This window comes from Dermacentor albipictus, chromosome 2, assembly GCF_038994185.2.
Source record: "Dermacentor albipictus isolate Rhodes 1998 colony chromosome 2, USDA_Dalb.pri_finalv2, whole genome shotgun sequence".
Lineage (NCBI taxonomy): Eukaryota > Metazoa > Arthropoda > Arachnida > Ixodida > Ixodidae > Dermacentor > Dermacentor albipictus.
The window spans coordinates 147,312,892-147,328,474 of record NC_091822.1 but is presented as its reverse complement, the minus strand read 5'-3'; the positions used below and the strand labels follow the sequence as shown (position 1 = coordinate 147,328,474).

At 55.0% G+C, this 15,583-nt stretch overlaps 1 protein-coding gene across 7 annotated transcripts in view; it reads right to left on the bottom strand.

The window, feature by feature from the left end:
- Positions 1–15,583, bottom strand: part of LOC135904617 (sterile alpha motif domain-containing protein 11-like) — a 523,025-nt gene that overhangs the window by 36,302 nt on the left and 471,140 nt on the right. For all 7 annotated transcript variants that reach the window (XM_070534069.1, XM_070534065.1, XM_070534066.1 and 4 more), the window contains exon 6: positions 7,511–8,393. In XM_070534069.1, the coding sequence (XP_070390170.1) occupies positions 7,511–8,393 (883 nt within the window). The remainder of the gene's footprint in view (positions 1–7,510; positions 8,394–15,583) is intronic.

The following is a 15,583-nucleotide window of genomic DNA, read 5'->3' as shown; positions in this document are numbered from 1 at the left end:
CTCTCTCTTTCTTTATGTCTTCCTTGCCCCTCGAATGTGCTTCTTCGAGGATTGCCTGCGCGCGCGTAACCCGGCCTCACACACAGCCGAGCTCGCCTGTGTAATGACACCACTGCAGAAGGAAACGTACGAGCACGAGCTGTCCGGTGGAGTCCGCACAAATTCCATTTTATTTCTTTAACGTTCTTTTTTTTTTTCGTGAGCGCTCCCGGAGATGAAACGAACGCGTGTGGCACGTGGACAGAGTCGCGATATACGGTGGCGTGCGAGTCTAACTGAATGCTGGCCTCTCCATACGTGTAGTATACATATCGATGGGCAGTATGTGTATATATATCAGAAAGAAAGAAGACGTGGTCTTGCCGTCCTCCTGCCCGAGAGCCCACTCTACGGCGATTCCGGGAGTAGATAGGAACGAGAGGAGATTGCATTAAATTGGGATTCTTTTACTTTTCAAGCTGAGAAGCAGGAAGAAGAAGCAACTGATCCAGGTACGCGAGTTCCCTCCCCCTCTCCGTATCAGCTGCAAGGGAGAAGGAAGATGCACTAGAGTAGACAGAAGAAGCTGGGACCAAGGAGTGTAAAAACGAAGGGAAAACAACGTTTCTTAGAGAGAGAGAGAGAGAGAGAGAGAGAGAGAGAGACGGAGAAAAGGCAGGGATTTAAATAATGAGAATAATAATAAAAAACGAAAGCGGCGCCTTCGGATGGGGGCAGCCCGCGAACGGGCCGGAGGAAAATGAAGCTATATATATGATAGCGGCGTTCGTTCCCATTTCGTTTAATGCGAAAAGCGACCCGCTGACCCCTACGAGATCGCGCGCGCCCAGCAGACCTGCCGCCGTCCACACGCGCGCCCAGCAGACCAACCGAGCAGCGCGCGCGCCAGCCAACAACGCAGCATCCCGCGGCGTCTCGCGAGAGGACGTTAGCGCCTCCGGAGGGAGTCAAGTGAGTCACGAGCAAAGCAGTATCGCGACGCCACCGTAAGAACAGCAGCAGAAGCGTATTCGCTCGCGCGTCTAGCTGTAGGGCCACCGGTTGGTTCCTGGTGCCAACCAGCTACACAGCTGGGGCTACTCGGTGGACAGCTCGGGGGGATCACGACAAGAACAACAAAAAAAAGAATAAAAAAGAAAAAAGAAGGTTCTTAAGGGGAAACGAGAAAGAAAAGAAGAGGGGTTCATTTAAGAAGCTCGGGGGCAGGGGGATCATCGTCTTCGTCGTGAGGCAGCGAGTGTAAGGCGGGGAAAAAGAAAAAGAAAAACGCGAAGGAAGAAATGATATCTCGACGCGTGCTTTGGTCATCGTGCGACGACGCAGGGAAGGGGGTGGGAGAGAGGGGGAGGATCACACACATATGAACGAGACTGGTTGTCGCAACCCCCTCCCGAAAAAAAAAAAAGGCCGAATATGAGAATGCCGTCTTCGGAGCTGACCCTCGCGACTTCTACGATGTGTGTTTTTTTTTACGGCACACGCGGTGTGATCGTCCGCGAATGCTGCATGCACGACTCGGAAAAGTCACGCCGTTGCCGCACATACGCGCGAGCGAAATGATCGTACACGTGTGAGTTCGTGTTCAAGTCGGCCGGTGGTCAGAATTCTAAAAAAAACGAGCTCGTGCTATGTACGGCACCCCGCACCGATTTTTTTTTTTTTTAATCACCTAGAGTACTGACTGGTTTCTGTCAAGTGTGTTCTACCAAAATGGAGCGGAGCAAGTTTTACTGCGCGTCATTTCTTATTTTCTTTCTTTCACGGGTACCTTGGTAGCATTGAATTAAATTCGTCGGACTGGATCCAACGCATTCAATGGAGAAGCAATGCGCGTGTAGAAAATTTCAAGCAGGCTATAAGAGGGGCCACGGCGTGCGGTGCGACGGTATAGACTGACCAACGCTGTGTGCACAAAAACGCTCTGTGCGTTCTGTGGTGTGTGTTTCTCTTCTGTGTGTCTCGTCAAAATGTTGCGCAATCCAACCTCTAATATGCTACACCAACACGACCAGTCGTCAACCTTCACAAAAGCGCACAGCGTAACATTCCTGTTCGGGACAATTACGCCGCAAAGTGTGTTTACCAGCGGTATGCAGTAAAATGTCACAGTGCAGACGCAGCAGCAAGAAAAACACACACAAAAAAACGAGAAGACTGAATCATGCAAGCTAGTTCTCGTCGCGTACAAGCAACACCTAGGGCGACAGCCCAAGGCATGTGAATTTGGAGCAGCGATATTTCGGCGACACCTCTTACATTTAAATGCCCCCCCCCTCCCCCCCGGCAGTGGACGTCTAAATAGCTGTGTAAATATTCACTTCACCTATCCATATTCTTGTTTCATACAAGTATTTCAGGTTGTAGAGAAGCGGGCGACATAGTGTACGTGTTCCTAACATTTACAATTCGTTAAAATTAATCAATCAATGCGAGATGCGGAGCAGATCATCTCCGTTTCTTCATTTCTTTCTTTTTTTCGCAGTACAAGGGTTGGAATTCGGAGAGACCCGGCTTTCCACGATGACATCAAAGTCAGAGAGTGCAAGTCTTCAGCTATCTCTTCCATAATAAATTGGCAGAGAGAGAGACAGAGGAAAAGGGGAAAGGCCGGGAGGTTAACCAGAGAAAAAGATCCGGTTTGCTACCCTACGCTGGGGAGAGAGGAGAGGGGGAGGTAAAGTGGTAACAAAGTAGAGATAAAGAAAGAAAGGAGCATAGGCACACAATCACAATCGGTCACTGTCACCGCATACATAAGACCTCTCACAGAGGAACTTATTTTAAAATGTCGCCATCACAAGCCATCGCAGCAGAGGGCGACGAGTGCACTGTTGCGGTTTTTGAGGGCGACAGAATCGGACAAGCGGATGTAGCCTGAACAGATGTTGATAGTGCTGCAAGTGTTAATAAATTGGCAGAGGGTTGCAAGGCTACAGCTGGCTGCTGTCGGGCGATCAGCAGCGCGATCGTTCGAATGCATACGCGTACACACCCTCAAGCGCCGGGCGTCCTTCCGCGTCACAGCTACCCAGCGAAGCCTTTTCCACCTCTGACGCAGAGTCTCGAGCCAGGGGGGGGGGGGGGGGGGGGGGGGGGGGGGGACCGCATCGCCAGAGCACGCGCGTCGCAGCTTTCACTCAAGCGCCCAGACATTGTTACGAAACGCAGCATTACGATACGAGGTGCCGGTATAACGGACGCGCCCCGGAAACAAAACCGCGCCAGCGGCGCCGCGATTCGCACCCGTATGAACGCCACCCGCGGGCGACCGGAGGCGCCGCCGCGGACACGAACGCGTGCTTTCGTTTTCGCGAAGCACTGTCACTCGTCCTGACAAGTCACGGACGTCATATCTCTTCGCCGCCGAGGGCCAGGCCAGCTGTCAGGCGCCGTCTTCCACCCTCCCCCCCCCCCTCCCCCCACGCACGGGCGGCAAAGCACACGGCGGCCGTACAGCGGGGCGTCGAGCCACTTTGTCGCCGTCGCCGCCGCCGCTTTGTCGGCTCGCGCAACCGGCGCGCCCTGACCCCGTGACACGGCGCGGGACCTCGCCAGCCACACTCTCATTTCCCTGTCGGCCGCGTAATTCGCTTTCGCGCGCGGCTCGGCCGGACAATGATGCACTTAGCGCCGGTGGCGTGACGTCCTTCCTTCCGTCCCTTCCTTCCCCTTGGGGGCCCCCGCCGCGAACAATGACGACGCATGCGACGAAACGCAAATTGCGGTTCGTTCGCGCGCGCCAGCTGTAAAGCGAAGGGGAGCAGCCCCGCACGCGCTCGTTGTGTTCTCCTCATCGGTCGACGCCTGCGCTGCGTAACGCCTTGAAGGGTGCCCTCGTTTTCGAGAACTGACCCTCGGCGCTGCACGCTTAGCGGGTGCGGGCTGACCACCGCTGACCGACCGTGTATGCACTTTCCTTCTTTTCGCGGAGAGAGACACCGACTCCAAAAAGCGCGACGAGCCTGCCCGAGGCTTTCGCAATTACGGAACGTTCGTATAGTGTGCGTACGAATGTTATCTAGTGGAGGACCATCTAAAGCGCGTGTACTACAGGGACGGGAGCGCGACCGACAGTCGTATAGTATACAGGGAAATGGCGTGATGCCAGCGCTCCGAAAGACAGAAAACCAGTAGCGCGAAGCACTGCGCAGCGGTAGGACCGAGAGAAAGAGAGACAACGCACGCGTGCTCGGGGGGTCTAGCTGCCCTGCGGACGCAAAGTGCAGGCAGCGATGGTGGGATGGGGGAATTTAAGAGGAGGGGGGGGGGGGGGGGACGCCTGCACGTTTCTTTCGCTTGCGGTAACCGCAAAGGAGGAATAACAGAGAACCGAGCCGAGAAACCGAGCAAGGAGGGGGGGGGGGGGGGGGTAAGGGGGCATCAGCCGCCGCAGGCTCCCCCGCGATGATCGGCGTCGATAAGCGGGCTCTCAGCGAGGTGTAACTCGGTTAGCGGTCACGACTCCGGCGAGGCCGCGCGCACATACAGCGGAAAGGACGCTCTCGCCGCGCGCGCCTCAAGAAGGGGCGGCAGAGAGGGAAGGACGAGCGAGAGCAGGGGGGGAGGGAGGGGGAGGGCGCCTCGAGACGCCGCCGCATCAGCAACATGCGAGCTGCGGTTGCAGCGTACCGATCCCCCCTACCTCCGCTTGCACCTTTCTACCGCTATCACCACCACGGCAGCCGCCGCACTCCACCCTTGGGAACCGACCACCGCCTGCCCGTCCATCCGCCCGCTTGCCCGCCCGACTTGGCCCCGGCGTCACGATCTGCCTCCAACTTAAATTACGCGCCGCTGCTGCGTAGCTTTCCTTCTGCTTGCCTCTGCGCTATACCCACTCTCTACGTCATCATCGTCTCTCTCTTGCTCATACGCACGTATGTTTGCTTGCGCCTTGCCTCACGCGTTGCCCCCTACTCGGTGGCACAAATGGGGGCAACCCTGAGAGGGCATGGGGAGAAGCGAGAGAGAGAGGCAGCAGCGTCACCAAGAGAGTTCATGCACACAAGTAAATACACCGCGAGGAAGTACAACTGCGCAAACCGGCGCCGGTTGTGCACACGCAGGTTGTAGAGAAACAGAACCACTCACGCGCAAATTTCAGTCGAAACGCCAGCAATTGAAGATTAAGCCGAGAAGAGTTATTTCTCAACCAATGAACGTTAACACTCGATTCCGAATACTAACATGTACAAGTGGATTATTTGCCGCGTAGAACCTGCGGGGTAGAAGCTGTTGCCGTCTAAGGAACGAGGGGCACACGGTGTTTTACACGCGGTTGGTCAGCCGCGCAGGCGGAAACAAGTACAAACGCTATAGGCACGCATCTTTCACGCGACGTTGCGCAGCCTCGAAGTAATAAAAACTCGAACCCTCTAAAATTCCTGAAATTCTCCCAAGGAAACTATAAAGAGATGCTGAACAGGCACGTACGGTCGTTATCGGGCCGCCGCGCAGGGCGTTGCAAGGGTTGAAAACAGCTAAGAAACGTAGCTTTGTGTATCACCCAAACGGGAAAGAGTCGGTAGCGGCGGCGGCTGCGTCAAACTTATCACTCGGTAAGATCGCGAGACGAAGCTTCCAGAACCGGAGGCAGCGTGAAAGAGTATCACAAGGTATACGGGCGCACACCCTTTATTCACGAAGGGGGAGCCGTTCATGTATCACCCCGATGGAGGAGGCAGGCAAGCAGATAGGCAGGCAGGCAAGCACCGCCGCCGAAAAGAAACAGTGCGTGGCTGTGAGGAAACGACCATTCTCGGGCCCAAAAAGGAGGCAGGCCGAAGCGAAAGCTAGTGTGGGTCCCGCAGGCAACCAAGAAAACAGCGCGCGGAGACGACAACAATGGCGGAAACAAGAGGACAGGCAGAGAGGAGCGTCACTGTGGCGAGAAATACTCAGGAGTCCACAGAAGAAGCCTGGGGAGAGAAGGTGAACGCCAGATGCACGGCGTGATGGCGGGGGCGAAGAGGTGGAAACAAGGCGGTACGAAAACGAGGCGACGTGGAGGCGGCGGCGGCGGACCGCTAAGAGAGAGAGAAGGGGGCGGGGGGGGGGGGGGGGAGAAGCCGGAGGAGGTCAGCGGCTAATGACAGTGATCGACCGTATACACTGCAGCACTTCACACGTCGCCGAGACCGGAACCTCTGTATGCTATATACTGGAAACAGCGGCGGCGGCGGCAGCGCGTAAGACCCGGGCTGCTCGTTCGTCGCTTGTGGTCCTCGCGGGAGCACCCGCCCGTTCCAGACAAACGCGCACGCCTCGCCGCTAGAAGGGGAAGAAGCGGAGGCTTCGGGCACTGCGCCAGCGGCCGCACGGATGACCGGGCAAGCGAGCAAGCAGACAGCGACCGGCGGCGCGAAGCCAGGTCCGGGTCCCCTGCCCCTCCCTCCTCCGCTGTGGCCCGGGCAGCAGCAGCAGCAGCCTTTGTAATCACCTGCCTCCGATGCGGTGGTAGCCGGCGACGCGAACGATACGGCCGTGCCTCTCCTAGCGTTTATGGTCCACTCGCACGAAGAAGCTTTCCCGCCTACCGCTCCCCGAGACCCAGGGCCACGCTTTCGCTTTCTCTTTTCTTCGTTGCGTCCTTTCTTCGATTTCCCTATTGCGTTTTGCTTTTCCCGGCTGCTGCTGCAACCGGAGGCTTTTCGCACGATACGGCGGCCGCCGAAAAGGACACGGCGGACTCGCGCGCTCCGCGCGGTTACGCCAGCAGCGGCAGAGGCCGCCGCAGGGAGAAACGCCCAGGGACGTGACACGGCCTCCTTATTGTCTCAGCGCGCCAGATGGAGATTTAGGTGGAAGGGCGGCGGGCGATCGGCCGGCCGCGGCTGAGCGCGGTGCGAGACAAAAGAGCGAGTCGCGGGGTGGGGGGAGACGTGTCTTACGCCCGGTGCGCAATCTTCGCGTCCAGCCGACGGCAGGAGCTTTGCCTGGCTCTGTTGTGCAGCGCGCGATACACGCCCGCTTGGGCGGAGGCGGCTGAACGATGCCCGAAGGTGAAAGCTGCGCGCGGGTTCCCCCCATCCGTTTGATTTCTTTCGGGTGACTGTAGGTGACTACATGCGGGGCATTTTATTTCCTCTTACCGGCTTTCGCAATCTGAAGCGTACGAAGAAGCAAGGCTAACGAAAAAAAAAAGGAAAGGTGTCTTTTATGGCACCCAGTACTAATATGGTACACGGCGCTCCACTATACATACATGATTAGGGCAGGTCTTTGGAGAGAGGTGCCAAGTGCGGCATCATTTAGATCAATCTTGCTAGAAGAGTTTCATGTTCATTATATTTCAGGCATCTCGTACAGAGAAACCTTTGGCCATTGTCCGCCACATAACCTGTCATTCTATTGGCCATCGCGGCTTAACTGTTGGTGCAAATGGCTCCTGCGTGCGTACGAACGACGGTGAAAGTTCAAGACCCGACGATGGCCCCGTTATTAGAGAGCTCGATTGAGTTCGCGATGCACCCTGTGCCTATATGGTTGTATAAAGTGTTCTTGTACTCACCTCGGCGTACTCCTGGCAGGACTCGACCGAGGCGACGAACTGGACCACGTCGTCGACCGTCCACTTGGCGACCAGCTGCTGCTGCTGCTGCTGACCGCCCTCGGTCGTGGTGGTGGTGCCCACGGCGCCGCTGCACGGCGAATGCAACGACGACGCCTGATCCGAGCAGACGGAGCCGCAGCGCAGCTTGGGCGACTTGGACGCGCCCCGGGCGCCCTCCAACTGCAAGAGCCACGGAGACGTCGCCTGCTTGCGGGGCGGCGTCCGCGCGTCGTCCGCGGGTTCCTTGGAGCCCGAGGAGGAGCGCGGGCTGTCCGTGGACCGGGGTCTCTTGACTGCCGTGCCGCCTAGCGACAGGTCCAGGGGGTCGGCCCTCGCGGGCTCCCCGTCGTGCGGTCTCTTGACGGCGCCGCGGAGATAGGTCTCGAGTTGGGAGGCGCTCTGTGCGCTCGCGGTCCTCACGAGGTTCAGCAGAGTCTGAGACGACGAGAAGTCCGAGAGGTTGAAGGGCGCGCTTCCCCGATGCGGCTCCAGCAGCGCCGACGGCGGGGAGGACGTGGCCGACGACGGCTTCAGCGGTGGCGTGGCGCGCGGCTGCGCTGCGGAGGCGACGGGGCCTCCTCCGTGGTGGGGCGGCAGGCCGTGGTTGGGCGTCGCGTGGCCCGCGGAGTCGGAGTCGACGTTGCCTCCTCCGGCGGCGTTGGCCGCGTGCGACGCGGCGTTGTTGTTGACACCGCCGCCGCCGCCGCCGCCGTCGCGGCCTGCGCTCTGGCGACCCGACGTCTGCAGCGGAGGCGTTCCCGCCGCCTTGAAAGGGAACGGAGGCTCGAAGCCTCGAAGCAGGCCCGGGGGCACGGCTCCGTTGCTCGGGCTAAAACCAAACCTGCGAAGAGAAGAAGCAAAAAGCCCCTTTAGTCTCTGCGACGCAACACGTTTTCGTTGCGAACAAGAAATACACACAGATTTTGTATTGGTATTTGCGAGTTCCTCAGCGACCCATCTTTTCTTGTTGTCTACCAATAAAGGCTCACGTAAATCGAAGCGAGCGTCCTTACACTGAACTTGGTGCACCCAAACACAGACAAAAAAAAAGAGAAAGAACAGAAAGAAAGGAAACTAGTAGGTGGTCTATAAACCGACACAAGGAAAAAAACGCGGCACCAAAGACTACTGCGAGCCGGCTCTTGAATTCACCAAAAGAGCCAGACACGAGCGCCCTGTTTTCCTTGACCTCTCGGGGGCAGCGAAGGAACCACGCTCGAAAACACATTTAGCGCGACCGCTCAAGTGCGACATTCACGGCTGCGCTTTGAAGGGTCGAACCATCCCAGTTGCGTGACAAAAAAAAACACATACTCGCAATACGCGCGGCGAAAGTCCATCCCGCAGACGGGGGGGAATACGCAGGAAAAATAGCTCGAAATAAAGCTGCAGGGTGAACAGAAAGAGACGCGACCGTGACGAGAGGGGGAGCGCGATACAACCAACGCCAGGCGGAAACAGGAAGACCGGAGACACGGCAAATTTCATGCGGCGGCGGCGGCGGCGGCGGCGGTTGCGGCAACCACGGTGTCGGCAGCCGCGTGAGCACGCCGGTTCCACCGCGGTCATGCGCGCAGTCCGCGAAAAAAGACGAGCCTGATTGACAAGCTTGCATGGCGTGCGGCTCGTTGCATTTTGTGGTGTGGTGCGCCGGCAACTTGTGGCAGCGCGTTGCGTCTATAGTCAAAAAGTGTCAATGCAGTCCAACAAGGCTGATTCTTGGGCTATAGTTGGTACGATTTACTCATAATGGCAATGCCTTTAGCGCAATTCAAATAGACAGATACGTGACAGAGACACACTGGCAGCGCTGTCCTGTGTCACCCCTATCTTTCTGAATTGCGCTAAAGGCTTTGCCATTATGAGTAGAGTCAATACAAACGTTTAAGTAGTGTATATACTGCGGGACAAGATCCTATTCAATATGTTTGCTCCGTGCTGCATTTGGGCCAATCAAAACTTAACGCGACGACTTAGGTTCGGCGCCTTTGCGCGGAGCTCAATGGCAAGGCAACGAAGAACGTCCGTGTGTCGACGGCACAGACAAAGATCTGTTGTCTATTGTGAAGTTGGTATCTCTCGCTCTACCTGTCTCCGCGGCGCCGACCTATTTTTTGAACGCTGTTTTATACAGTGCAAGCGTAAACAGCAGCCCAGCGTTCTTGTTCTTGCTGATATAATTAACGCCGGGCTGTGATAAATCACAGCATAGCACATATACAACGGTCGAGAAACATTAAAGAACGCGAAGACAGTCGCGCTGAAGAGCACGTGTCAAAGCTTCCATGCTAAAGGTTACTCCGCAGCAATGTCCTCACGATGCCGCAGCCTTCGGGCTGTCGGGGCGGTAAAGATGTCGTTATTACCCCCGCCATATAAGTGGCTTCTCAATTTGATCGTAGCGCAGATACGCGGGGGTGCCGACCTCTATACAGAATCGCCCACAGTTTAAGCGACGCGTCGCTCCCCGTGGAAGAAACGCCTTCAGGGTGCCACACACGCCCGCAGGAGGAAATTTCGACGAACGTATATAACGAAGCACCACCACGGCAGGCCGGGGATGTCAAGGATATGCGGCGATGACGGGGGGGGAGTTGGCCTCAGCTCGCAGTTTGGGACGTAGCCGCCGCCGCCGCCGAAGTCGCGCGTGATCTTCGGCGGTAGCGGCAGCGGGCGTTTACGCCTCCGCGGTAGCGGCGCCGAACGCGGATGCCTGTAATTGCCGGCGCCCTTGAACGGGGCCCTCGCCCGCCCGGTGCCGAGTTTCCCATGGGGGCTGGTGGGGCCAAAAACTTCCCGAGGCCAGAGTCGAATCGGACACACGGCGGAGCGGAAGCAACGGCGTGAAGGCTGTTGCGCGCAATGGCGGCCTTGCAGACCACCGCCGCTGACGTGGCTGCGGCCCATAGCCTCGCACGCACGGGGCCTGACCGCACCCGGAGGCAGCCGTCGAGTTCCTTGCTAAAATTACGAGAGCGAAGTCAGGCTTGTACATTCAGATGTCCCTGCGGCGTTATTCGCTACGCTTCCTCTTTCTAAATGGCCCGGTATCGATATGCTTCTAAACGCGCGATGCCAACAAGTCTCCGCACACGTGGTGAGTAATCGTTGAGATTTGTTACGCTTACGGCGCAATTGTCTTATGCTGAAAATTATCAGTTTGCGAAGCCACAAAGTCGTCTATAAAGCCAAAGAGGCGAGTTTAGGCAACAACCATTTGCTATACACCAAATCGTTCCCATGAAATGCCGTGCTCGCGGTTCTCGTGCAGGAAGTAGTGCCATATTTTCATATCGTACGAAATTCTCGCAGGAAGCGTTACGGACGCAACAACAGAACGCCACCTCCTTCCTCTCTTTTCTTCGTCAGCTGGGGCGCTATAACGTAAAACTATTCCAAACTTTTCTATTCCAATTCTGCTATCAGCCCTCCGCGATTGGTCAAATACTTTTTTCTACCACCCCCCATTTCACCTGTCTGTCACGCGACGTTACAAAAACCGCAATACCTCCCCATCTGATATGATGTGTGCACACAGACTATGCATGATTTGACAGAAAAAAGAAAAACTGTTATTTCTGATTCGACCCCTTTTCACCATTAGCCCTCGGCTATTGGTAAAAAGTTTTCGGGCTGCACCCACTTCACCTGCCTGTAACGCGACGTCACAAGACCGCATGAACTCACCGCGTCAAAGTGACGTGTACGCTATAAAGATGCATTAATATGCCGAACAAAACTGACATTTTTTCGGAATAGCCGCAGGCTGCCCCGTTCCGAAAGGAATAAAAGATAGCTGCCGCCGATCGCTGAGACGCTGGCTACTCGCACCTGCCGGAGAGCATGGGTGTATTTGCGTATAATAAAACTTCTTGCGTGACCGTGTAACGTTTTTAAGCACTTTCGACACGTTTACTACCTCATTCTGCCAACTCTTCTTTGCTGAGGGTCAATTTTAGCGTAATTCTTAAGCTTCCGTTGCATGCCGCCATGATTTTCGACCAGCCACCACAAGCTAAGTAAGGGAAAGCCGACCAATCGCAGACGCCGGCACCACCCTCTTCATCCGGTTATCGGTTTTCAGTGCACTGGCTCTGCCCTAGTGAATCCCTCTCCACTTGAGCGTTCTCCTCGCCTCTTGTCAGCCAATTAGATACAACAAGCCGCTCAGTGTAGGCAATGTTATTCGTTTTTCAAGCAAACAAAAGGGACATCCTATGTACGAGGAGAGCGTTTGATTGGTCTGTTCAGACAACCCTATGGGTGACCGCCCGGTGCTTGCGTCGGTGGTTACGCAAATTTGACGTCAGGAAATTGGAATAGAAACATATTGGAATAGTTTTACGTTATAGGGCCCCTGATTCACTCGCTTTCCAGCACCATTCTTACCACACGGACATTTTGTTTAGCCTGGCCTTCTGAAAGCGACTCAGTCTACGTTTTAGAAAACAACCGGTTTTGTAGTCTCTAATTTAGGCGGTAACGCGCGCCATCTCTTGGAAAAACCAAGGTGCTCAGCTGTTGCAAGCGGCACATAAGAGGCGAGGCTAACTAATGCACGTAACTATACACGCCATGAATGCATAGCGGTGGCACACTTTCCTGCTACAACATCACGTTCTGTGTCGTTGAGCACTCCGCGAGTGTAACCTGCGCAGGGTGACACGGTCGCAAATGATAGAGCGTCAACTTTTAAGTAACATTCCTGTTTGTCAGTCCGGCTGGAAGTCAAGTGAATCTCCTCACGCTTGGCAGCGCAAACACAAAAGTCAAGTGTCGCTCCGTAAGCAAATTCTTGCTGGGACCGTCACTTCATCGCGTCAGCGCACGCCTAGCGAATGCTCCCAGGTATACGTGGCCCTTCCCCAAGACATAGACACGCCAGCGACTCCCCTGCCTCCGTCATCTTCATTTTCCCATGACTAAACGGCGCACAGACGCCGGCAGCGTACGCACGCCGCTGCGTTCGCAAACAGCCTCCGAGCTGCAACGAGTGGCGGGTAAGCGCGCATGCGTGTGCATAAGCAGCTGTGCGCGCCGCGTATGCCCGCACAGCAAAAGCGCGCACGTGCATGTCGAAGTCATACGTGCTTGGAATGCACGCGAGGCACCAGTGGCCCTCCCGTCGTAGAGGACGGAAGGTAGGAGAGCGCTGTCCCCCCTCCCCTCCGCGTATATAGCGTGCAAAACATACACGCACACACACAATACACAAGAACGAAGCACAATAAACGCGCTGTCTCACAACGAGTTCGGTGCGAATGCGGTACGTGGCATGCGCGCCATAGTCGCGATTGCGCGCCGCGGTTGTTCGGTTGTAATGGCGCCCGTGTTCTTCCACGCATGTGAAAAAAAAAAACAACGCCGCACAGCGGAGCCGAGCGACCCCCGGCGGTCGCTTGACGAACCGTGAAGCGTGGCGAAAGGAACGGCATTGGTGAACGCGGCCGAGGAAGGACGGAAATCAAGGGTGCGTGGCTGCGGCAAACGGTGATTCAGAGTCCGGCGCCGCGAAGGAGTTGCAGACGACGGTATACATATATAGCGGCTACAAAGAAACGTTACGTACCTAGCACACGGCGCTCATTCCGCCAAGAGCGTAACTCCCCGATACTTAATCTTGACGCTCAGCGCCAAGCCTCGTGTGGCAGCGTTTTGCGCAGGCACTCGAAACAATTTGGAAAAGCGCGACGGAATCCTTGTTCCGTCTTCCACCTCTCACTGTAAAGCGGGCGTTAACCTGTCTACCGCGTTTTCTCTCTCTCGTTACACCGAAGCCCGATTTTATCTCACTCATTCTCTTTTAACAACGAAAAATCGTGTGGGAAGCTCTAACCCGGCTGCAACTTGCCACTAACGAAGACCCATTGATTGCCGATTAGCAAAAGCTTCCTTATATATATGCGGAACGTTATAGCACACTTGCAGAAAAATCGAGAAGGCAGAATAGTAACGCTAACACGCCAGCCTCAGTTAAACGCCTTCAGCAAATGGGATCCAAAATGAGGTGTCGCCTCGCTGATAGCTTTCTCTAATCTCTGGGAGAGCAGGGGAAGCCCGGTAGCGCTAGGAGCAATCTATTTTGCGGCTGGTGTTGTCAGCCACAGTAACAACAAAAACAAAATGTGGCAGGTAACAGGGAAGACATAAAAGTTGAGTGAAACCTGCGGGAAGTAAGGAATGGTCTGCGTGGTTTGTGTAGAGAGAACGGACGATGGCTCAGAGCGAGGTAAAGAGAGCAGCATAGCAAATTAATCGGAAGGGACAGATAAGAAAGAAAGAAAGATAGAAAGAAACCCATTAAGGGGCAAGCTAAATCGACAGCAAGGCAAGGAAATATAGTCGTGCCCTTTATGACCCGCGACGCAAGAAATATATGTGGTCGGAAGCAACCTTAGGGAATGTGGGCTACAAGCGTTGCCGAAATGATCTATCTATCTATCTATCTATCTATCTATCTATCTATCTATCTATCTATCTATCTATCTATCTATCTATCTATCTATCTATCTATCTATCTATCTATCTATCTATCTATCTATCTATCTATCTATCTATCTATCTATCTATCTATCTATCTATCTATCTATCTATCTATCTATCTATCTATCTATCTATCTATCTATCTATCTATCTATCTATCTATCTATCTATCTATCTATCTATCTATCTATCTATCTATCTATCTATCTATCTATCTATCTATCTATCTATCTATCTATCTATCTATCTATCTATCTATCTATCTATCTATCTATCTATCTATCTATCTATCTATCTATCTATCTATCTATCTATCTATAATACCTGAAAGCATACGACCCATAGTCATCGTTAGCATTTCAGAGCGAAGACTCGTTGAAGCGAGAGGTAGAAGTTTCGCTCCCCGCTTCCGGGAGTATTCATGATAGCACGGGTATTTCATAACTATATAAGAAACTCCTACGTCCGCTTAATTCAATCACTGCAGGACGATGGCGGTAATAGCTGCCAGGCGTCTCAAATTACCTTTATTCTACGGGAACCGTACCAAACTTATATACGTCCAGAAAATTCATAACTTCATCACTCCATTCAATTCTCCACCCCGTCTACTGCGTTTCACTTCCCTCGGTGCCCGTTCTGTCGCTTTATAATAGACCGCCCGTTGTCACATTCTACGCATTAAGTGCGCAGAAATTTCGGTCTACAACGTCACACCGCATCATACCAGTGAATAAAGAGCTTGGCGAGTACAATCGCCTTCTTTCGGCCGACAGTACTTGAGCGCAAGCGCGCACATCCGTCCCCAAATGACAATCGTAAAGCTGTAACCACACGTAACGTATCTTCAGCGTTCTTGCAGCGTCGCCTCAATCTCCCGGCGTCGGTGCATCCATTTTACGCAGAGCGATTAGCCCCTTCTGATTCCGGCCGAAAGGCGCTCCACCTCATCACCAATTAAACGTTGTACAACCCGCTGCAGGCAAGTTCAGCCAGCAAACATCTTGATTATCTATCGTGCCGCGAGAAACACGGATCGCGCCGACGCGGCGGCGTCGGTAATACGCGCCAAATACGCTCCATGTGGTCGCCGCTTGACGGCGCCGCTGAATGCTGTGATAGCGGCCTGTGTAGAGCACCCAGCGGCCAACCAATCCTGTCGCCCCCCCCCCCCCCCTTATTCCTTCGCTGCAACTCGGCTGGCCGCAAAAGCGCCGTCGCTCCACCCAGCTATGTGAGAGCGCGGGACGGTGTCAAGGCTCGCTCGCGCGGGCAGAAAACGCGCGCCGGAGCGGCGGCATCGAGCCCTTGCTCGCGAGACGACCAAAACGCTCCTTCTCCTCTTTCTCCTCCTCTGAAAGCCGCGTGCAGACAGACAGACGGTGGAACCACGGGCGGCACTCTCGCTCGCCGCCGCCGCCGCGTCCATTGTATTCTAATCGGAAATCGTCGATCGCCCTCGGGGACGACAGCGCATGTAGTTCCGATGTTGCGGCGGCGGCTGCTGCTGCTCCGCGCCGCCGTAGAGCTGCCCTCCCGACGAGACCG